Genomic DNA, 24,494 nt, shown 5'->3' on the forward strand with positions numbered 1-24,494 from the left:
ATTTATGTATATAAATTACTCATAATATTTCCTCAACGATACAAAAAGATACATGTAGATTTTCAACTTGTTTTACAGCAAAAATGCAAAAATCATCATCTATGATATTATATGACATGCCGAATAGTACGTAGTAAAAGTTTGAAATTTGTTTTTGCGGAGATTTTTTTTGGATTGATATTTTCGATATTTTGCGATATATCGTACGGGACACACATGCACAAAACATACAATGTATAGACTCGATCACAACACTGAAATGACAATACGTAGCTACAGGCTTACAGCCACCTCAATGCACTATTACAATTACCCTTCCCTAGTTTGATACCGGTCATAGGAGCCTGTTCCACAGTTGCGACCTATGATTATCAGACCAGGCTATGCCTATTTTGTTCTATCCAACCCTTGGAAACGGGTCATATATCTATGATTTAAGTCGAATAAGTGTTGAGCATGGCAGACGTCAATACATCATGGCTGACGATGATTCAATGAATTTATTTCATCATAAACCCTAAATCTCGCGTCTTATTGAACATTCCAGGAGCAGAATATCGAGTAAAATTTAACTACATAATTCGGTTTAAAAATTCTCTCTAAAACATAATAATACGTCCTCGTGTATACACTCGAAGTAAAACACTCGTAAAAATTTACCTTCGAAGCTTGATTTTTGGATAAAATCTCAGAGAACAAAATCAAAATACAGATATGCAGACTTAGTTCCTTAAATATCGTACCCCCTCCCCCATCCCCTCCCCTGTATATGTGCATGTTTAAGCATTACGTATATAGGGAAAAAATTACCGGGTACGAATACTAATTAAATAGATCACCCCCCCTTTTCCCCAGCCCCCAATTTTAGCAAAAGCAGATCTTTAATACCAAATAAACATCGACTTGACTCCATCTAATGACTTATCCCTCTTTCTATATACAATATACATGTCACAAATAAATAGCTATTCATTATGCCATTAAGATCGTAGCATTCCTAGATCTCGCCGTCAATTTTGATTATGGTTAAGCTGTCATGATAATTATTCGATTTGATTTTCAGTTGATGTATCAGTTCAGGTGGGTTTTGTCGATATCCGATTCATAATCTTCTATCGATGCATTTCATTCGGACCTTTCATCGGTTTTGTACATAGTTCAACGATCGATTTTGTCAAAGCACATATAAATAGTACAGTAGAGAGCCCGCTCAAAATCCGGATTTGATCATTTTATGACCGATGAAATTCATCTGGTTTACAGAGTAATCCGGATCAAAAAAAATCTTATTTTACTTCTACTCGTGAATAGATGGACTATAAATAATAACCGGATTAGATCGAAATACTGATTCGACTTCGATCAGAATTAATCCGTGTTTGAGCGGGCTCCACCGTATTTCATTAAGTATTTATCATCCGACGTCTCAACTGTTGTTTCGACGACGAGCCGCTCGGATACATAACTCGCGTCGTAATCAACGCCGATCCGAGCGCCGTGCGCACGGGAACGTTCGAACCGCCGGGTAACTGTAACATGACCGTGCCGACGGCGGCGATCCCGTCGTCGGTCGGCTCTAACGCGATCGGCGTCACGTGGAACGGCGATCGTTGCCGATTGGTCGGATCGGTGTGTTCCGTTTGGGAATGATAGTGGTATAGACTATGCGAGTAGCGGCTGCCGTTCGGAATTTTCGGCAGGCAAATCTTGCGCGGCAACGTCGGCGAGCTCTGCGGCGTTGGCATGTCGTCCATGAGCACGAGTATTCGCGCGAACGGCCGCGAGGCCATGTTCTCCATTTCCTGCTCGCGGCGTTGACGATTGCGGCGTTCGTCGAAGCCCTGTTTGATTTTCCAGAACAACACGCACAGATCGAGAAACAGGAAGAAACAACTGAAGAACACCGAGAAAAACACGAACAAGTCGATATGCGGCTGATCCTGGCGAAAGAACAAATTGCCGTAGCTTTCGGAACTCGGCGTCATCAACGACTGATCGTCGCCGAGAAATACCTCGAATTCCTGATTGGGCATCGATTGTTTCGCGAACAAAACGATATAAAAACGCGACTGACGCAAATTATGCACCTTCAGCGGTAAAGTTATAACCAAACGAAATTGCACGTCGTTCACGATGAGCAACGAGTTCGCGTCTTCGACGGTGATGAATGTCGTCAAACCCTGCGCTTTATTAATGTTTAATATCGGTCGCGAACTGTTGTTGAGCGCCGCGCGCTTCGAGCGACGTTTCTTGACGACTTTCATTTTGTGTCGCGCGCACGTCAAACGACAGCTGCTGCTGCTCGGCGCCCAATCGACGATGTACATCGGGTCGATGCAGACGCAATGGCCGCCGGATTGTTCGTCGACCAGTACGACGAACGTGTCCTCGTGCGGAGAGAAGAACACGTCGACGGCTGAAATATCGATAAATCATTTGACTTATTATCATTTATTTATTAGAATTAATTAATTATTCGATACCTTGGAAAAAATGAAGAATATTTTAGGATAAGCTTGTGGCAATTGATTTCAGCATATACAGGGCTGCCAACCTCTGAAAAGTGCTATCAGTAACTAATTGAATTTTTTTGGTAAAATTTCGTTGAAATATGAAAGAAAATGTTCAAATTAATCAGTAATCAACAGTAAGACCCTCAATTACATCTTTCAAATTTTTCTAAGCATCTAAAAAAACCAATCAGTATTTTTCATTATAGAAAAGTAACTTATACTGAAAATCCAGAACAGTTGGCAGCTTTGCATATACCGGGTTTGTATACACTTCAAAAGAGTTGAAATAATCAATTTCAAACAGTGGAGTCTGAAATAGAGCCAACTTCAGAGCCTTATCGAAACAAGAAGATTTATAAGTTGATCAATGATAATAATTTTACCTCCTTTAGAAACGTCGATCGTGATTCGAATATCAACGTTTAGATATTTGGGCTGCACGACGAAGAAGACCGTACGATGTAACGACAGAGGAGACGGTTCACGCCCGCAGTCCCGCTGCGTTAACGGGTCGAAACAATAGTCTCTATCTACGTTCACTTGTCGGTAACACTGGTGACCGTCGGTCGGCTTGCCGAAAAAGTATTCCTTACAATCCGAGCACTAAAACGAAACAGCGAGCAATTCTTACAGTTAGACATTCAACTGGGGCAAAATCCAAGATAAGTCGTAGTTTGTAAACTGTGTAGGAAATACCAGCAATATTTGAAGTTTATTAACAAAAATTTGTTAAATCAACGTTTTGGGTGGAATGCTTCTACTAATCTTCATTTCGATCTCCAGTTTCACGAAAAACTTAAATTTTTGCTTTTAATTGGTTACTTCACATTTTCAATGCCAGCATAAATTCAAACGTAACCATTTTAAGCTTAAAATATGTAGAGAATCCCACAATAATATAATATGAAGTCCGAAAATGTTTCCTGAATATTAGATTCAAGGAAACATATTCAGAATTTTATCTTTTCGTTATTATTGTAGATTCTGTACATCATCATCACAACACGGACATCATAGCGTTTTATCAATGGTTATTCATGAAACCCAAGTCTGGATGGGAAGATGGGTAGAAGCATTCTTCTTGAAATTATTCGTGATCAATCTTCAATATTGTGTGAATGTTTTATACGTTTATATTCAACTGGGGAAGTTTTATGTGAAGCCGACGAACCTGTTGTTTCTGACAGGGAATACTGCTATCTTTACCAGTTCCGCATCTTGTTTCGGTGTTGTTCTTACAGCGACAATCCAAACCGTCCTTTTCGTTGCATTCGTTACTGTGACCATTGCACTCACATCTGAAAAACATGTAGACTTTAGAATATGCCTTTTCAAAAAGGGTTCTGACATACGGATGAACTTTTTTCAATTCATCAAATCACAGGTCCCCAGAAAATCTTGCTTCATTTTCCTGAAATTCGGCCTCGAATCAAGTTAGTTAACTTGAGTGAAGCTTAAAGGCATATTTTGAACGAGAACTAACGAAAAGTACCGATGAGAGAATTTGTCAAATCTACGAACATAGTTTCCTCCAGAACCCCCTAAAAACCGGCATGAATGTTGAACAAAACTTACTTTCTACAAGCATCTGCAGTTTTAGAGTCGGAAGGCCTAAAATGTCCCCTTTCACAACTCTGACATCGATCTCCGATCGTATTATCTTTACAATTGACGCAAACGACTGAGTCTTCAGTGGCGCCATCTTTCACCCATCTAGTCACCTAAAACGATATCGATATTCAAACAGGAGATCGTTAACGGCTTCGGCGAGGATTCGTATTCGACTCTAAATCAGTCGATTTACTTACGCCTTCCAGCGTGAGTGGCAGACTGAGCGTCTGTGAGTCGTTGTAATGCTTCAGAGATATACACACATCCGCGTGTTCGAAACAGTGCGCTTTACACGGCAAACAATGACCCTTCGCCGGGTTTCCTACGTACAGCGGTTTACATATTCCACATTTAGTACCCTAAAAAGATAAGCCGATAACGTTAACAACTATTCAGTACAAACATGTACGAGCAAGCGGTTTGGGCGAGTGGTTAGAGCATTCGACTTAGGGAAGCCAGGTCTTGAGTTCGAATCCCGTATATTACAGTAGTGTCCTCGGGCAAGACACTTATCCTCATAGCCTCTCTCCACCCAGGAGTAAATGGGTACCTGGCCTGATAGTTGACTCCTGAGTGCCTAGTAGCTGCTCGGATGTTACTTCTCCCCAGGGAGAGATGACTGATACATGGAATAGAGTTACAAGCTGTGGGTAATAAAACAAAATTTGGAGCGCATCGGAACTCACTCGCGAGAAAAGGAAACTGCTTTAATTTTTCCAGATTTCCAGGTAAAGGCCTACCGCCCTGTTCTCGTCGGTTTTACTCACTTTAGTATTGTTTTTACATTCTAAACAAACATCTCTTCGCTGGACGCTTTCACAGTCGCTGTGACCATTGCAGTCGCAAGCCGTCGAACAATTGTGTCCGACGTAACCGAAATTACATTTACAAACGTCCGGCTCTACGCAAATACCGTTAGGAGCGCAGCCCTGCGAGCACTTAGGTTCGCAGTCCTTATTTCTGAAAAACGAAATAAATCGTGATACCGTGGTGAATGGAAGTTTTCTGGACAAGGCCCCCCCCCCGATATTGTTTAGTCTTTGTAAGACCGTTGAAGTCTGGGCCAGAGATCAGTCATAAATCTAGAGCGCACGAATACAGACCTATCAGAACGTTTATATCCTCTTTTACATTCGCATCTAAAACCGTTCAGTTTATCTCGGCATTGTTCTTCTTTACGACACGTGTGGTGCCCGTTCAAACACTCGTTCTCCGCGGGACACGTCGCGAACGACCACGTCGGCGGGCTAACGGCTTCGTTGATCCATTGCTGAACCGATGCTGCGCAAAGTAAAAGTAACCTATCAGATTTCCTATCTCATCTCTTTATAAAAACTACGAGAAAGTCTCATTCATTCTTTTTTAATATCGATATAGTAGATTGGTGCGGGTAAGTAGTTCGAGTGTTCCTCTTAGGGATGTCAGGTAATGGGTTCAAAACCTAGGATCCTCAGGCAAATTTCCTCCCTCTACCCAGGAACAAATATCTGGATGATATCTGGATGATATCAAATATCTAGATGACTGCCAAGAAATAGGATGTTACATCTCCCTAAAGAGGGAGGACTGGTACAAAGTCAGTGGTATAGGCTATAGAGGTAACAATACCAATGTTTGCAGTTTGCAGTGAAACAGGCACTTTTAATTTTTAAATGTTCTGAAGCTATCAACATCGTATTATATGATCTTTCATTACACAGTACCTGGAAGCGGTTCAGAGCCGAGAGTAATCCAGTTAAATTCGCATTTTCCGACCTTCGGTTGATCGAAGCCACCTTCCATGCACACGCCGATTCCGTCCAAAGCCTTTAGTTTGCCCAGCGTGCACCAACCGCAGCCCGGCGTGCTGATACAATGCGAACATTGCGTGTGCACGCTGCATTTCGTAGGACACTGCTTAGAGTCGCTGACTATGATGTGATAGCATTTTCCGTGAGTGCAGTGAAGAGGCAAGAATGCCGGCGGTATACACTGAAATATAAACGCGCCATTATCTAAACAAGCGCATCAATCACCGTTCACAAGCATATTATTCAGATTTCAAGATCAACTGAATCTTAAAACAGTAAATGTAAAGATGGATAGTACTTTGTATGTTAACTGGATTCTTTCAGTACTTATGCGTAGGAGCTTCATCAGGTGCATCATGCATTCCTATTTTTGATAAATTCAAGTTAACCTACAATGAACTACCAGTCTTCACATTTTGACATCAGTTTAACACACATGAAGATGACTATTAGAATATAGTGGAAACGTTGAATGAATTACTAGCTCAAGGAATCATTTCGGATATTACTTTTTCATAATTGTTTTGGGATTCTCTATAGATTCATAACACGCATATAGCGTTGTATCAATGGTTACCAGTTTAACGCACGGTTTCTCCGAAACTTAAACCGATAGCGGAATTTAATCAGAATCTATACCTACCTGTTTCAGAGTCTGACTCCACACGCAACGCTGCCAACCACCTTCACCTCCCAGCGAGTCGAGACAAGTCGTGCAATCTTTGTATAAATGACAGCGTTTCGGACAGCGATCGGGCGGCATCGATTGAAACGTCGGGTTTATCTCGATGGTTATATCGCGGAAGTGTAAACGATCGCAGTACCAATCGTAAATCGGACGACTCGAAAACGTACGATTCACTTCACCTGATACGGGAGAAAATCATTTCCAATCAATACATGGTTCCCACAGTTGCATAAATTAAAAATTCCCAGGTTTTTCCCAAGTATTTCATGGGTACTTTTTCAATTTTTCCAAATGGAAATGAACAGAGACTATCATGCTACAGTCAACATTTTAGTGGTGACTGGTAGATAAAGGTGATTCTCAAGGGAAATTGCTGGAAAAAATTGAATGTTAATATTAATGAATTTCCCAAATATTTCCCTGATGTCAATACGATCAGCATTTTAACTTTAAATCATCGCTTATTAATCTACCGGTATATCATTGGACGTATCTTGGTGAATTTTTGCACCTCGATATGCATCTGCATGAACTGGTGCAATGGTTGGTACCCTAGTTGAAAGAGACCGAATAATCACTATTCACTTACCGGACCATTTAAACTGACGCAGCCACATACACGTTTTGTTTTTGCATTTCTCACAATCCGAGGCTTGACACTTCTGTTCGTAGCACTGTTCCGAGTTGTGAAACTCTTGTTGTTTCTTCGAACATTTATTCGCCTCGGCGCAGCTACGATTGTACGCGATGCATTTACCTCCGCAATTACTGCACCATTTACAAACCTACAACGAGTATTTTGAGTTCGATTAAAAAAAAAAAAAATTTATGATAAGTAGGCGCTACTGGGACTGGTTTTATATACTAGTCAAGCCACGGGTTAACTCAATAACAGATAGACATTGACTTGTCTATGAAACCAATAAAGCTCTGCTGTATTGCATAACTCACATTCTTAACAGAAGGATAAATAGGGTAACGCGCTGTACACTCCATGCAGCTCGTGTGCTGCGAACAGTCTCGAGGCTCAATACGTTCTTTATCACACTTGAACCCTTCGAATATCGAATTGTGACAATTCCTGCGAAAAAAATTACATTCCAATAAGTTTTTGTAACTTATAAAGACGGGGTATAAATAATTTTAGCAGAAATACTCACAGATCTGTCGGCTTGAACTGATCATCGGTATTGCTGTAACAATAAGTGTGAGCTTTGTTTTTCAATTTGACGTAACACGACGAACACCCGTTTATGAGGTAACACATGTAATCATTCATCAAAGAACAGAAATCAATCGGCAATGTAAGCTCGACGAGTCCGCCGTGCGACCGGCCGTCGTATCCTCCGGAAATCAAAATCTTGCCGTTCGCCGTTTTAACCGCTGCGTGCCCGATTCTGGGAGTGAATTTTTCGTGATTCTTCACTGAAATAGAGCGAAAAGACAAAACATCGTAAACCGCGACGGTTCACCGTATTTCGGTTCGAATTGTATTCACTCATACCTAGTGTCGTGACGTCCAGATACACATTGCACGCATAAACGTAGATTTGAATATCAGCCGTGAAATCTTCGTTAACCGGAAAATGAGTGTTCAAATTAGCTTTCGATCGGCCGCCTAATATCACCATGTACTCGTCAGTGGTAACAGCAGCGTGGAAATATCGCGGTGACTGAAAATATATTACGCAATATGAGATATAAATCACTGCGAACAGACCAAATCCCTCTCTCTCCCTAACACCTCTCTCCTGGTCACTCTCTCCTACTTCTTATCTGTCCCTCTATCTTTTACCTCTCCCTCTCCTACTCCTCTCACCTTCTATCTCCTATTTCTCCCTCCCTAACTCTCTCTCCTACTTTTCCCTTCATATCTCTATCTCTCTCTTTTAGTTCTCTCTCCCTCTCTCTCCTACTTCTACCTCCGTATCTCTCCCTCCCTGCCGGTTTCGCGAAAAACCCGATCCGCTTACGCACCTTTTGTTTAAAATTGAAGTGATTGTCTTTCGGAGGGGGCGGCGACAGTATACTCCATCGGTTATTGCCGAGATCGAGCGCGTACAAACGATCCGACGGTATCGTTTTATCGATTTGGTATTCGTAGCCGCCGTACATGTAGATGGCGTTACTAGGTTCGTGATACACCGCAGTATGTCCGTAAACGCCTGAAAACATTCAAATCCACTAGTATCAGATACATGTATATCGTAACCTGCCATAAGAATTTTACACAAGGATTTTTTTCTTGAAGGCTGGTAATATTTACCGGTACCCACTTATCTAGCAGCTGGTTACATAAATGTTTAAATGAAGTCTAGCTCACCCGGCTGCCATTTATGAACTGATCAATTTGTTATCATTTGAACAGCATTTGCGGTGTTGAGAAACTACTGTAAATTTCCTGGGGTAGCCTCTCAACCCTGCTTGTAACTGTTTACATGGTTCCCACCAAAGCACCAATTCAAAATTCCCAAGTTTTTACAAGTATTTCATGGGTGATTTTTTTCAATTTTCCCAAATGGAAATGGAGCCTTCTTAAAAATTGACTTAAACGTTTTTCCAGTAATCTTGGTACTGTGGGAACCGTGCACTTAAACAATATATCTAAAATGGTAACTGGGTAACTGGCAGCAGTAGGGTGAATAGTCACTTCCGTTCGAGCATTTCGTAATCGAAAATCTTACCAGTTGGCTGAGCGCCGGTCGTTTCTAATACCCGCCACGAGTTCGTGCTCGCGTCGTAAACTTGGATTTTGTCGTTGTAGTAATTCTCGGTCGAGAATCCGCCGATTATGATCATTTTCGTGTCGGAAATGAGAGTCATCGTGTGGCCGGCGCGTGGCTGATGAACTCCGGTCGACTGAAAAATCATCGAATCATAGATTAACCCCTTAACATTCTAATCATTTTTTTTTCGATTCAATTATCGCAGGGCTTCGTTCAATTGCACAAAATCAATGATTTTCACTAGTTAACCTTCCATGTTCATTTTGAATGAATAGCAGCCACATCTATCGGATGTCAGATATACAAAATAACAGCGATATATAATTATGACCAAAATGATTGGGTGGATAGGTTAGACCTCCTTAACCCAATATTCCAACATAAATACACTCTCAGAACATTTAAGGGGTTAAACGATTGTTATTTACGCATAAGGTTATCACGTACCAATTTCTTTTTCCAGTGATTATTATCAATACTGTACATCCACATGACTGCCGAGTTGATAGACTCAGTCGTGTGTCCTCCATAAACAAACATCGACTTCAGAGCTGGAACACAGGCAGCCGCATGGAAATATCTGCAAAATTGAAACAGAACTAAAATTTTCATGTATTTTTTTTTAATGAGCAGCAATGAGACTAATGAGACTGCCTAAGTAGTGCCTTTTAGTACCTTAGTAGTTCCTTTTAATGAGACTACCTTAATAAGCTCTCTTTATAGCACTTTTCAGCACACAATGACAGTTATTCGTCATCAAAATAATAGTTTAGTTGAAACTGAACTAGAAACCATTCCAATATTGAGAGTATTTTGTTGATTTTGGTAGTAATTGAGCTCTCGAAAGAGTAATAACTATTCCCATATTGTATTATTCGTTATCAGGTCTGTACAGGTAAAACTTTGCTGAGTAACTAGGACACACCTGGCATGAGGAGCGCCGACCGATCGTAGTTCATTCCACGACCGCGTGAGACTATCAAACTGCCACAGGTCTTGTAGTATACCTCGCTGCACCGATATTCCGCCGAACATGTAGAATACCTCGCCGTTGCAGGATATCATTGTGTGCCCCATTCGAGCGAGAGGCGTACCGAGATTATCCGGCCAGGCCATACGCCACGGGTCGTAATACGGCTCGACAAACGCCGGCCCGGTTTCGCTACACGCCGGACCGCGGTAATTTCCATTGCAGACGCACAATCCCAGCGTCTGAAAACGACCGAAATTATCGATGAAAACTAAGGATAATGGTGATAACAATAATATCTATCAGAATCATGATAATAATATCTATATAATATCATCAATTGAATCTCGGTAAACAGAAATACGAGATAGACAGGATATTGATGATGATAGAGCTATAAATGCTGTACAATCACTAAGTTCAGGCCCCTTGGGAAAAATGGTTTAAGTAATAGTGATGAATTGAATACATGATGAATGATGATAAATTATGATAATTGATTTAACGAATAATAATAAAGCAATAATAGCAAATAAAGCAATAATGCTCTTCTCATCTCGAATATGAGTTACCTTGTTACAATAGCCGTGACCAGCAGCGTTGAAACAGTTATCGGGACAGAGTTGTTCGCCGCAGTCGACGCCGCCGTATCCGTTCTTACAGACGCACGACCTTCCCGAGCAGACGCGATTCTTAGCGCAACCGATCGAACAATGGTTCACGCGATACGACGCATTAAAACCCTGTGTCCAGTTTCCTACAAGCAATTCAACTCTTTACAATGAACTCTTCATACAGATTTAACAGCATCGATTGTTTAGGAGACTTGAGTCGACTGACGCTTCTAATGCGACAGATAGCACCAAAATAAAGCTTAATTTTCTATGTTTTTTTGAAGATGACCAAAAGCTTGGTACCGGTACTTTAGCAAATGGATGAATGAATGAATTTTTTCCAATATGAACATGAGTATGAATACAAAAATTTAATTACATGTTGATTGAAAATTTACATATTTGAGGACACCCCGAGCCCTAAGAGCTGTACCTGAAGGGGGATACCCTCCCAGTAGCCACTTAACTATGTTATATATGGACGAATGAATGCAGTATTACAATCAATCAAAGAAACTGCCAAAATCATCATGCCCAGCATCACTCACATGGAATATTCCACTAACAGTTTTTGAGCAGTGGACGATGATGCCATATTGAATTAAGCGAACCAAGGAGCTAGTTCACCCAGTAACATGACTGGAATAACTGGGTCACGAAACAAACGACAGGCATTAATTCAACTTTTTACAACTCTTCATGTTATTTATCACTGAATTCTCACCTTGAGAAATATTAGCCTCGAAATAGACCGTGAGCAAGCCGGATTTAGCTTCGACGGAAATCGGTTTCAACAATCCTTGTCCGCAGAACGCTCCTATTTGAACGGCGTTATTTGCTTTTCCACCGGCGATGAAGTCGGGCAGACCGTCGTACACGTGTACATAATCCTTTAAAACAATAAACCACACAATTCAGCTAACACGTTGAAAATCGATAACAGAAGTTTCGGTTTCATTTCTATATCATACGGTGTATTAAATAATTCTGTCAAATATTTTTGGATTAACGTGTACATGTATACCGCATCTAAAAACAAATCTAAATTGATATAAAACTTATGATCCTAAATAGGGATCATAAGTTTTCAGAGCAGAACCATGATAGTGATCAAAATAGCAATCTGGGTTATGTTCTTTTACACATATCGAACTATTTAATCTCCTTGCAAAGAATTATTAAACAAGCTTCCAGAAAGTGTCCGATTCTATAGGGTTCCTACTTACTGTAGAACATTTGACTTTGATGTCGGTTTCTATTGTGAACGTAATCGAGCTGTTCTCCCTCGCCGACAGTACCCACAGACAATAGGCGTGACCCGGATTAACGACGCCAGCTCCTTCGTACGTTCCTAAAGCACCGTTCGTAGAAACGTCCTTCAATAGAGTCCGACCTTCACATTTCAAATAACATTTTCCGCCATTCCTAGAAAAAAAAATTCCGGTAAATCAGATATACCGGGTATTGGGAGATTTCAAAGGGAGTGGCTAATATGTAGAAATGAGAATACTATAGACTTTCGTCAACGATCCATGGGTATGAATGCTGAAGAGGCAAAATAGTTTAGGGGCCTCTCTGCCGGAATATTTTGAAAAGTTGATAGAAGAAGAAGTGATATCCCAGCTTTTAGTCATCATAATTTATTCCCTGGGTCATTTTTGTAAGAAATATGAAAATGATCGAAAATAGGAAAATTTAGGAATGTTGGTGAAATTTTTTGGGGGATTGCTAGTCACCCAAGTCTCTCCATTGTATAACAAACCTGGGATTTCCGTAGTAACCCGGCTGACATCGCTCGCAATGATCGCCCTCCGTATTGTCTTTACAAAAGCATTTTCCGGTAGCTTGATTGCAGAAACCTTTCTCTTCGACGCCGTGTCCATGACAGTCGCATCTTTTACAGCCTAATACAAAAATAACATGACTTATAAAAGGGCGTATACAGAGTGGCTACATTATTCCTGACAATTCCCTGACATAAAAGCTGTTTTCCCTGATTTGATCTGCTAAGAAGCTAATCAATTAACGTAGTCAAATACGTAAGACATAGACGGAACCTGTTTGATTTTACACACAATCTAGCAATCTCATCAAATTTTCAAATTTCCCTGACTTTTAGCTCCATTTTTTAAAAACAAAATTCCCTGACAGAAAAGAAAACTCCCTGATTTTTTCCCTGATTTCCAGGTAAGGGTTATATATGTATTGGTGAACCCTAAATAATCCCGGTAAGATCAACAGATCACACTGATCTGAATCAAGCAAATCCTACCCGTCGGTATTGTAGCATTGCCGTAGCTTCCGATTTGGCACAGTTCGCAATGATTTCCGGTCGTCCAGTGTTCGCATCGGTCGCAGATTCCGGTGCCGTTGGTGCACGTACTGTGATTATAACAGCCGCAGTTTACGCTACAATTCTCGCCGGTCCAGCCGATTTCACAATTACACATGTAATCCGGTGCGCCCGAACAATTGCCGTTGATACACTCGTAATAGCAACTGAAAATATACCAACGTTACATTGATGAACTGTTCAGGGATGAGAGGCAAGATTCTGACATTTACAGTTTTTAGAACATTTATGAAATTTCACAATGAATCTCTCATTATATAACTTATGTGATTTATTGAGAAACTTCATATTTCATCAAAAGGAAGGACTTAAGACGAAAGACCATCGCTGGTCACACGTCTAAACTACTGATTAAGAGTCAAAAAGAAGGACAAAGACGATGTTTGTCCGAACTTTTTCCAAAAGAAGGACAATTAAGGACTTGGAAGGACCGCTGGAAACACTTATTAAGTGTTCAAAGAGTTCTAAAGGTATTGGATGATAATGTTGATTTAGACTCACGTTTTTTCGCAAGATTTTCGCCCGTCGCCGGTAAAACCTTGGTTACACGTGCACGTAAACGATTCGAATGTATTATTACACGTAGCGTTCGGGTGACAGTCGTGTAAATTCAATCGACATTCCTGCACGTCCGGACAGACGCCATACGACCAGGCAGCCGTCGGCTCCTGAAGGTATGCCGTACACGTTTGATTATTGTATGGACCTGAAAGTAAAATATAAACGAGCAAATCGTCAAGTATTTTTAAACAGACATCGATCAGGGTGGTCACTTTTACCCGGACTCCCTGACTATTCCTTGACATGTACCGGTAAGTTATTTTCCCTGACTTGATCTGCTAAGAATCCAATCAATTAACACAGTCAAATACCCAAGACATAGACGGAAACTGTTCGATCTAACACACGGCAGAGCAATCTCAACAAATTTCCAAGACTTTTCCCTGATTTTTAGCTTTTCTAAAAAATTCACCGACTTTCTTAAAGAAAATAAAATTCCTCGACTATTCTCTGATTTCCAGGTACGTAAGTGGCCTCCCCGTCCATTTTTAACAAATCACCCGATTTCAAGACCTATCTTGACGACTTCGACGAACCCAACTTTCCCGGAGTATTTGTCTAAAAACATGAACGAACACGCTTACCGGTAAAATCGCCGCCTATGCACGCTCCGATCGTCGGATTATTAGTGTCGCCGCACCAGCCGCATTGATAATCCGACAAACACGTTTTGCAATTCAAGTGTTGCGAACAATCGCGACATTTAATCGTGCTCTCGTAGTCGACCCATTCGGCGCATTCGCCGTGAATATAACGAGGAATGTATTCGGCGAACGGAAAACACGTCTGCAGTTTATCGCACCACGTACATTCAGTATTACCCGCTAGGCAAGCCGAACAATTCTTGCGCCTGTGAAAGAAAAAAATTTCGAATTATCGTTCGAACTTCGCCGATTTTTTATTTCACAGTTTAAAACGAAGATAAAAGATTTGCGATATTAAGATTCGACAACGTTAATGTGTTACATTGACATTTCGGATGGCTTACTTCAATCTCCGGGCCGGTTGCATTGTCATGGCTTAAACTTAAGACCAATCTAAGACCAACTTAGTTCTATAGCCAGTCGAACAACTTAAGACCAGTCTTAAGATTTAAGACCACTTTTGAACTGAAGTCATGACTGTGCAACTGTCCCCTGAGAATCAAGAGATTTTTTCTCAATAAATCTTTGCAAGTGGATAAGATCTATTTTAAATATCAGTGTAACAGATTTCACTTGTTAAATCTTTGTACTACGGGCATTTATATAAATTTCGACCGAAATACTGCGTTCTTACATTATACACGAAGCGTTACATCGAGCCGGTTCTCTGATCGACGAATCAAATCTACCACGTCTCGTACAGCGAGGATCGTTCGCTAACCATTCACACCTCGGGTTCTGTAAATAAAGTATCAAATATGATAAGTAACAAACAACGAACAATAAACCGACGAAAGTTCAGAAATCAACAAGAAACAGATTGTGGTGATCATGAAAGGGTAGATGAATAATCATATATACCATTGTATTCACAAAATTTGGAGGGTTCAATAAAGGGATTATTCATTTAAAATAGGTACAGACAAGATCTGAATCTACCAAAACCTCTGCCCCATGTGCAAAATTGGCCAATTTTTACCGCACTTGAATAAAACTATTGTTACTACGAAAATATCATGCCTACCTCGGTACAAGACTGACAACTGATCAACTCGGAACAATCGGGGCATTCACCGGCGTCGAGAATTAAAAACTTGGACGACTTCATCGTTCCGCATTCGCCTTCGGTAAGCGCCGTGCTCTTACGTATGACGCACGTGTCGGTAGCTAAACACCAGCCGCACGACGTATCGGTCATACACTTCAAACAGTTTCTGTACCGCGAACAGTTATTAGAGTTGTACGGCTCGAGAAATTCGGCGCTTATCATCTGCAAATAATCATACGAACATTGAGAATGAGGCGTGTTTAATCGACCAAACTGAGTCCATGTCTCCAGGCGTGGATCTACGGCCCCCACCCCCTGCAACGCGGAGAAAATTTTTCTGGACCCTTTGTCTCACACGATTGTGGATGATGACAGTTGACGGTATATCGTTATTGCAACCTCTGATTCACGTGTGCTCCTCTCAGTACACGCAGATAAGAGCTCCATGAGCCACTTTCGGTATGGGTACACGTGCGTCAGTAACACGCAGGGTCCAGTTTCACAGTCCCGAATTAAGATTTAACTCTGAGTTACTTCATCGAAAATGAACTAACTTTTACTCAGAGTAAACTCTAACTCTAACTAACATCTGTGGAACTGGGTCCAGGTCTCTATAGTAAGAACATGACCAAGATTCGGGGATCGATTATTTTTAAATCTCTTGAAACAAGGATTTATGTGCTTGAAATAATTCATTATGATAAGTGTCTATATGAACTCGTAGTGAAGCGAATGAAGAAAGCTACAAATCAATTTGTTGAAACCACTGGGAGAACGGGCTTCAATTCCACAGTTGTGAGTTAACTCCGTTAAGAGTTAACTCCCGAGGGTATATAATTAGCTCGTTTTCAAAGAGTTTACTTAACTCACAACTGTGTGGAACCGGCCCCAACACAAAACAGGTCGAGTAGTTATTTAATGTTAAGGAAGTACATACATGTCTTGTGTAACCAGTCCATGAAACGCCCATAGTTGACTGAACCGGTTGGTCAGCTTTAGGCGGCATCGGTTGGTAGAACAATAGTTCCATGAAATATTTTCGTTGTCTCGACGTATCGGGAAATATTGGAGAACCCGGCGTCTGCCGAGATGCCGGCAGCTCCACGTAGGTTTTACTGGTTTTTGCACTGCTACTCGCTACTTCTTCCTGAATGAGCAATACATAAACTGATCAGCGAAATCCTTGAAATATGTGCCTTTGAAATTTAGATATTCCCCATTATTCAAATACTTCAGATAAGACTACTGGTACCTGATATCTCTAATTGTAGCAATTTTCAAGAAAATTAGAGTTATCTGATGCCAAAAATGGTAGTTTACTTGAAAATGAATGAGTAATTATTCTGATTTTGAGAGCATTTTGACATTAGTTAGAATGGCTGAGCTTGTTTTAGCAACTGCTCTCGAATATAGTAGTCAAAGTCAGGTCTGATGCTTCCAAGAGCGAAATATTTCGCAGGATTTCAAATCGAGCGAATCATACTGACCTTATTAGCCTCAGAGGCGTCAGTGCTGATATATAGTCGACCACGACCCATACGAATACCCATATAGACCTGGAGAAACGCCCCTTCAGCGCTCGGAGCGTCCATCGGATGAATAAACCCTTTATAAACCAGCAGAATATTCTTATCCATCTCTTCAGCGATCTTCGGATGCGTCGTATATTCACTTTTCGTTTCGCGGATGATCGAAACCTAAATAAAACCAACCGCAAACGTAATAACAAGTTCGGTGGCGCTCGTCCGTCCGTTCTAATTTTAGGCAAGTACTTCGAATTGACCCAATTTAGAATGGACCAAATCAATGAACATTTTTAAATCTGCTGTTATCACTGGTCCAGCTAGACGCATCACTGTGATTGACAGGAAATTTCAAACGGACCTGGATCGGTCTTTTTGGTCGGTTCAAATTGATTCGTTCTAAAATGAAACAGACTTTTTAGCTAGCGCGAACGCTCGGTCTGTTCTTAATCAAAACTGACTAAATTCTCAACGGACGTTCTAGATAATGTAGCGCGACCTATAGCGTAGTCAAGCGAAACTTAACAAAATCTAAAATGCCAAGTCTCAGGTTTTACCTCATCCGGATAATCGAGGTTAATCGGCGGGCGATGTTTAATCCACAGTAGACCGGCAGGAGGTCCTACTTTACGACATTGTTCTTGCTCCATCACTCGCGGACTCGGTTTACCCCACCAACTCGGTATATTCGACTTTCCACTAAACGACTCGGTCATATTACAAGCTCCGCCGCAGGTCGGTTCTGTAATTTGTCAAAAATACACGTCTACTTGTTTGGGTTTTATAAATAAACTTCATATAATCATTCAGGGGTCCAGTTCCACAGTTCTGAGTTAAGATTTACCGTAACTCTTTTGAGTTAACTCATTGAAAATGAACTAACTTTGGTCAACTCTTAACTCGCAACTGATGAACTGGGTCCAGAGCACTAACTGCCTACAGTGAAAACCTTTGGTTCCGGGCAATACGTTTGCTATGGAAAGGCATTTGTTATGGAGAGGTATTTGCTTTTGAGAGGTTAGAACTTGTGGCATCACACCACCTCGTTACTCAAGCCATTTATTTCCTATTTGCTACCACATACATCGACTGTTCACCGAAAGGTTTTCATTGTAGAGAGGCTGTTTTACTTAGAAATGATCAAGAATATTTTGGTTCCAAAGAAAACGTGTTCGTTATGGTTGGCGTTCATTATGGGAGATTTCAATGCATATTTTTTTACTGATTTACCGTGACACGGGCGACATACGGCTTCCATCACACACCAAGCACACTTCTGACCGTAGTAAACGCCTGATAACGAATCAGGGTAGATCTTCGGACCCTGACCCTGAACGGTGCATGCTGTACACGTCATCAATGAGGCACATATTCCCGGACACGATGATTTCTTCGGTTTACTATCCAGACATTCCTAAACGATAAATTACAAATTGTTTCTTCAAGTGATATAGATATAACAGATATAGACGTATCGTTACAATGTTTTTTCCACATGACACAAATAAATGATTTTGAAGACAGGGTCTCAACAAATCAATCATTCCTGGATATGACGCGTTTTTAAGGAGTTTTTAGAGGAGAAAATTTCAAATTTCGCTTTCATATCCGAATTATTGTAGACTCATCTTTAATCGGTACTATTCATCTCGGTTAACCATTAATTCGGTGGTTTTGTAAGCTAATTCCTATCCCTTCAGATTAGGAAACTACCACCAACATATCCTGGTCCTTATTGTACCAATTTAGACTATAGACTATCTGTAATTTCTAATTGCCTATTTCTCAAAAAGAGTTTAAAGGGGTTTCTGGCATTTAACTCAAAGGAGTTTCAAGCACCTTTAAAAGCATTTTCCGTAAGAAGGAGTTTTTAAGGAATCAAGGAGTCGTAGGGACCCTGCTCGAAGATACGATATCTTTTGTTGTTATGCACGACCAAGTCAGCAGCACGGGTTGCTAAACAAACTTTGACGTCACAAGCTCAACCTCTATAACGCTAAAAACACTGATTATGAATCAGGTCGGCACTTACATTGATTCGTGTATGGTGTAAGCACCCGGACCGGTCGGGCTCGCGTTTATCCAACTTCCTGATTTTATCGCACCACATGCATTCCGGATCGTTCAAACACACTCCCGCATAATACTGACTGCATTGGTTAACCGGTTCACCGACTCTGATGTCATTCTGAATGAAAAACGTATGTCATTCACAAACGGCAAGTTCATTGAAGATTCCTTAAAGACATTTATTTTCTATATGGAACATATAGTTTATTATTATTTTTTGTTCAAGGAAGTTCAGGGGCGGGACATTATCTAGTCTCTCATTGGTTTGGTAGGTCTAATCTATAAGGCTCACATAGGCGTGGTTGTGAACCGTTATGGAGGATAATTTGAGAAAGGCTATTTTATCAGTTTTTAAAGATATTGTGTCATTAAAATGAAACTTTTCTCTTTTTTACCTGATGTAGAGCTATAGACGGAGGAACGGTAAACGACACTAGATCGCCAAAAACGTTCCCCCGATATCCGCCGGTTATCAACAATGTATTGCCGTAAGCAACGACTGCCGAATGACCGAACCGTCCGCCGTCGGGCTTCGATCCATAGGCTGAAAATGGTATGAAATAGATAAGTAGCAATATAATAAAAGAACTTGAAATTAGTTTATCTTTGTAGATAATCCGAATAAAGTTAAAATCTAAATGTTGAAAATACACTATTTCCCGTCCTAGCTTAAACAGGATACTAGGACAATTGCCCCCTGAATAGAATCCTTTTTAATCTGAAATAAAACCACCAAAATACCAAGATGGGGCAAATATACCAACTCCCTATGTTACAGACAACTACGTATAAGATCGATTAAGATCCATTTATTCGGAGTTTTCTATGAAATTGTTGAACGCTTTTTCAACGCTTAAAATCGAAATTCATTTGGATTAACACGTACAAAATAGTAGCACACGTAACAATGAAAGCTATAACTCTAAATACCTGTGAAATTCATCTGTAAGTAGGTTATGTCGACCCATTTGTGACAGCCGAGATGGTACAGGTAGATACCGTTATCATAGCAGATCTCTTCATTACTGTGTATGTGGCAATTACCGCCGTAGATGACCATGTAATTTCCCATTACGTTCGCCGAGTGGAAAGTGCGAACTTTCGGCTCCACCCCTTTCATATCGTATCGAATTTCCGACCAGTAATTGAAGTCGACGTGGTACGAATAAATCGATTTCACGCGTTTGCTGAAACGCGAATAGTTCGGCGTCAATCCGCCGAAAACGACGATCGAACGCGACTCGCGATGAAACACGGCCGAGTGCCCGATCAAATTACGCCCGGAGCTCTTGCGACCTTTCGGCACGATGTAATCCCAATGCCTGGCGTCGGGAACGCGAATGCGATACATCTCGGCCGAGAACGAACCGTTTTGCAAACGCCCGCCGTAAACGTACAGCCACATGTTGTCGACGAACGTCATCGTGTGTCCGCCAACTCCGAGCGGTTGGATGAAACTCGACGTCGCCAGCCGTTTCCAAACGTAGATCATCGTATCGAACACCCAAAGCTCGTTCGTGTGACGTCCGTCTGCTAGGACGCCGCCGTACATATAGAATACCGTACCGAAACCGACGATCGTGTGCTCGTGTCGTGCCGTCGGCCAGAGCGACCGCGACGCGTTCACGCTGCCCCATACGTTCCGCTCGAAATCGAAATACTGCAAATCGTTGTGGTACGAATTCAAATCGTAACCGCCGAAGATCCACAAAATGTTCGTGCTCTCGATGAAAGCGCTCGCGTGGCCCGTGCGCGGTTTCATCCCTAGTCCGTCGGGGTACAGCGTATTCCAGGCGTTCGCGTGACGATCCTTACCGAACAACGACAATCCGCAATCGATTCCGGCGTAGCCGCGCTCGCAGACGCATGCCTCTTCGATGAAGCTGTACTTGCCGAAATGATTGTGGCAATCGATGTTGCGTTTGAATTGACACGATTCCCCGAAATAACCGGCGTGACAATCGCATCGGTGTTTCTTGCACTCCCCGCGTCCGCTACAGTCTAACGGACAGTCGGTGACCTTGAACATCGCCTGGAATCCGTTGAGCATGTAGTTACGATCGCTGTAGAAGAAAATCAACATCTGAAAAGAAAACATCATAAGTAACATTAGTAATTCAATTAGTTAGTTTAAATTCAGTTTTCAAAATTTCTTTATTCGTTCTTTGTTCTTAATGCGATATCATCCGCATCTTGTTTACATCCTTTACTCTTGACATACCATTTTATTATCATCACTATTGAATTTTCATTGTAGTTTTCATGGTAAACTTTGTGCAAACTTTAGTATAATGAAAATAAATATCATAAAAAATTGAGAACTGTGACCGTGTTCTATAGATGTGAATTAACAGGGTTTAGATTAGTTCATTTTCCATATTATTCTGACTTCACAGTCAAATTCAACCCAGAACAGTTGAGAACCAGGTTCTATACACTGGCGGATATGAATTCAAGAACAATTCTTTCCATTTTCTATCACCACACAGGAATATATGCTCATTTTTGGACAGAAAAGGTGTTGTATTTGAGATTCAAGAAAAACTGTCTCCAGTGATCAACAACTGGGGGGTGGGGGACCATTGTTGAAACACTCTTTACATGCTGTAACCACAATGTAAAATCCGACAATATGAAAACTTTAGTATTCCTGAAGATGATTATTGTTGAGATGTTAAACTAGGCCGTCTAGCTCGAGGAAACCTTTCTGACTCAATTATTTTCATTGTGGGATTTATGTTGTACCCGGTGCAAAACAGCAGTCGGAAAAAGCAACCAACCATGAAAATAACATGATTTTATTGGCACTTACGTAGCCTGAAGATGCGGATAGCGTGTCCGGTTGGCGATTTCCACTGAATGTCCCCAATAAGCGACTTTTATACGAGTTACCGTCATAAACGAACAGGAAATCAAACGAACATTCCGTGCTGAAACTCGTGAATTCCAAAGTGATAAACTGGTCCTTGAAAGGTGCTGGAAACGAAATAAATATATGATAAATGCTTAATCTAATGAAATGCTGCACGTGAAACTAATCCATAATTTGGGGCGGGCCAGTTGCTCAAATCGCTAGATAGTCCGTTTTAATTTGGTCACATTTCTAGATCCGCTGTTATCACTGGTCCAGCTAGAACACTGATTGACAGACAATGAAAGCTAAGTTACTTTTCATATAGGCCTACGGGTAGCCTACGCTCATTCGGTTTAAATTGGTCTGCTTTGAAATAGAGTGGACCGTTTTAATTTGGTCACATTTCTAAATCCGCTGTTATCACTGGTCCAGCTAGAACACTCATCGACAGACAATCGAAGCTAAGTTTCTTTTCATATACTTTCATTTGGTTTAAATTTGTCTGCTTTGAAATAGAGTGGACCTATTAACAATGGACTTTTCATTAAATGTGAATACCTGGGGTCATTCTAAATTGGACTAAATTTAGAATATTCTGAACAACATAGCGTAGTGACAATCAAATCGCACAATATTTAATGAAATGGCAAATTTTAATTTCATTCGCTTCAGGCTTCAACCTACCTTCAATTAACCATTCACAATGAGAAGATTCCGGATATTTATTCGGTCCATCGCTGATGATGCCCTCGGTAGAACCCTTGATGACCGTTCTTCCATTGCAACCAAACGCTACGACTGGCAACAATGAAACCAACAGAAACTGCTGTAATCGATGCATATCTATTTTGCAAAGATAGCTTCACAACAGGTGAAACCTATTTCGCATCTATGAACATATCTGAAAAAAATGATAAATCATTCGATATTTTGTTCATCATTCAAAGGCAGTGCCTCATCGATTAAAAGACATTACAACTAAATATAATTTCTGAAAATCAAATGGTTTCGCAAGTTCGCTTCAATGCAATTGAAATACTTTGATAAATTCCTCCAGTTTTAATGAGTTTTGGTCGAAGTTTGAAGATGGGCTAAATCTTCACTGAAAACCATGTACCCAGTGGGAATGGTATATCGCTATGTTGCTGCAGGCCCAGTACAAGGTGCGGGTGATCCATTGAATGGATAGGACCAACCACTTTGTTTTGGTCTTTAAGAACTCAACTGGGCTGGGTGAAGACATCATGGCCTTCTGGTTTCGTATACATAATGCAGATTGATGAATTGTAAGAATCATATTGTAGAACTTAGTATTCAGGACCAAAAGAAAGCAAAGAAATAGAGGCCTTCGAATCTTCTTCAATTTCAAGCAATTTTTCATTTTCTTCAAAATCAAACCAAAAAAGTCGATCAATTGAATTAATAATTGAGAGATTGATGGAGACATTTTCAGATTTACCATGTCGTCGTCGATACTGCAATTCAAGGAGTCAGTCAGTTTAAATTCGACGTCGATAAGCGTCGGGTTAAATTCGCTTTTCTTCTTCGTTTCATTCCTGTCTCACAAAAAAATTGGAAAATGGATAAAATGTCAAAGAGAATCTCAATACAGAAGACAACAGTCCATCGAAGGTTTAGAGCCGTGTCGCATCATCGGTCGTACTATATACCGCCGGGTGGCCGATCTTTAGCATATCTGGTTTAAAAATTATCCGGAAGATGTCAGTACCGTCCGTGCTATTCAAATCTTTTTTCGCATCTTATAGAGTTTTATAACGACCCATTTACATGCTTACTCCTATGTTAGTGTAATGAAATAATTGTGCATATCAACAGAAATAATAGATCTATTATTCCGATATAGTATAGATTCATATTTGGTTTTGAATGCATTGCCGATATCTGCGGCTCTGTGGCTAAGCGGTTAAAGCGCCTGTCTAGTAAACAGGAGATCCTGGGTTCAAATCCCAGCAGGGCCTATTTTACTGAGGGCTGATTTTAACGCTTTTTGACAAAGCATCTCAGCAGACACATTTACCAAGATTGATACGCATTGTGCCTATCTATATCATGAAATGAAAATGAAAATATTATGGAATAGAAATTTACCAACCAGCTCACCACCTGTTGGTTGGGATTATTCTGAGGATGACATTTCGATTATTGTTCGGCTTAGATCGATGGTATCGTATTCATTCATATTTCGAACTTCTCCCTTTGATATCAATAACGCCCCCATATGTTAAAATCCTGTTAGTATCACAACAGCAACAACGCAAACACCGTACTTTCAGCCGTTATATACGTAGGTAACCAACAGAAATTTAGTGTTAAGTTAGAAAGAACATCAAGATGAGTGATGTTTCAAAAAATTGATACAAATGAAAAATGTGTGATCCCTGCTTTCGGCAACAGGGTCGGCCTTCTTTTCAGTATCAGATCTGATGACAATCAAAGACATGTCCGGTGAGCAACTTGTCGTCGAATATTTGATTCCTTTATGAATCATACACGGGAACGCGTGACTAG

At 40.8% G+C, this 24,494-nt stretch overlaps 1 protein-coding gene and 1 non-coding gene across 4 annotated transcripts in view; one reads left to right on the top strand and one right to left on the bottom strand.

The window, feature by feature from the left end:
* Nucleotides 1–24: 24 nt before the first annotated feature.
* LOC141908154 (multiple epidermal growth factor-like domains protein 8) overlaps nt 25–24,494 on the bottom strand; it is a 28,135-nt gene continuing 3,665 nt past the window's right edge. For 2 of the 3 annotated variants that reach the window (XM_074798034.1, XM_074798035.1), the window contains exons 3-38: nt 23,425–23,521; nt 22,650–22,866; nt 21,924–22,087; nt 20,042–21,194; nt 19,507–19,655; nt 19,074–19,229; nt 18,272–18,455; nt 17,599–17,783; nt 17,006–17,215; nt 16,456–16,665; nt 15,495–15,740; nt 15,105–15,208; nt 14,411–14,676; nt 13,767–13,971; nt 13,185–13,411; nt 12,675–12,816; nt 12,139–12,337; nt 11,637–11,802; nt 10,871–11,055; nt 10,254–10,540; nt 9,776–9,908; nt 9,287–9,461; nt 8,580–8,767; nt 8,107–8,275; nt 7,763–8,027; nt 7,554–7,683; nt 7,192–7,387; nt 6,558–6,781; nt 5,828–6,095; nt 5,228–5,405; nt 4,892–5,084; nt 4,322–4,483; nt 4,089–4,234; nt 3,685–3,811; nt 2,897–3,116; nt 25–2,416 (exon numbers count right to left, since the gene is read on the bottom strand). In XM_074798034.1, coding sequence (XP_074654135.1) covers nt 1,404–2,416; nt 2,897–3,116; nt 3,685–3,811; nt 4,089–4,234; nt 4,322–4,483; nt 4,892–5,084; nt 5,228–5,405; nt 5,828–6,095; nt 6,558–6,781; nt 7,192–7,387; nt 7,554–7,683; nt 7,763–8,027; nt 8,107–8,275; nt 8,580–8,767; nt 9,287–9,461; nt 9,776–9,908; nt 10,254–10,540; nt 10,871–11,055; nt 11,637–11,802; nt 12,139–12,337; nt 12,675–12,816; nt 13,185–13,411; nt 13,767–13,971; nt 14,411–14,676; nt 15,105–15,208; nt 15,495–15,740; nt 16,456–16,665; nt 17,006–17,215; nt 17,599–17,783; nt 18,272–18,455; nt 19,074–19,229; nt 19,507–19,655; nt 20,042–21,194; nt 21,924–22,087; nt 22,650–22,806 — 8,382 coding nt within the window. In that variant the 5' untranslated portion in view covers nt 22,807–22,866; nt 23,425–23,521 and the 3' untranslated portion in view covers nt 25–1,403. Of the gene's footprint in view, nt 2,417–2,896; nt 3,117–3,684; nt 3,812–4,088; nt 4,235–4,321; nt 4,484–4,891; nt 5,085–5,227; nt 5,406–5,827; nt 6,096–6,557; nt 6,782–7,191; nt 7,388–7,553; nt 7,684–7,762; nt 8,028–8,106; nt 8,276–8,579; nt 8,768–9,286; nt 9,462–9,775; nt 9,909–10,253; nt 10,541–10,870; nt 11,056–11,636; nt 11,803–12,138; nt 12,338–12,674; nt 12,817–13,184; nt 13,412–13,766; nt 13,972–14,410; nt 14,677–15,104; nt 15,209–15,494; nt 15,741–16,455; nt 16,666–17,005; nt 17,216–17,598; nt 17,784–18,271; nt 18,456–19,073; nt 19,230–19,506; nt 19,656–20,041; nt 21,195–21,923; nt 22,088–22,649; nt 22,867–23,424; nt 23,573–24,494 lie in introns of those variants that run through there. The other variant, XM_074798033.1, reaches the window with a different exon arrangement.
* On the top strand, nt 23,872–23,944 carry Trnat-agu (transfer RNA threonine (anticodon AGU)). The gene has a single exon. It is a non-coding gene; the product is annotated as a tRNA-Thr (tRNA).

Source organism: Tubulanus polymorphus, chromosome 7, assembly GCF_964204645.1.
Source record: "Tubulanus polymorphus chromosome 7, tnTubPoly1.2, whole genome shotgun sequence".
Taxonomy (NCBI): domain Eukaryota; kingdom Metazoa; phylum Nemertea; class Palaeonemertea; order Tubulaniformes; family Tubulanidae; genus Tubulanus; species Tubulanus polymorphus.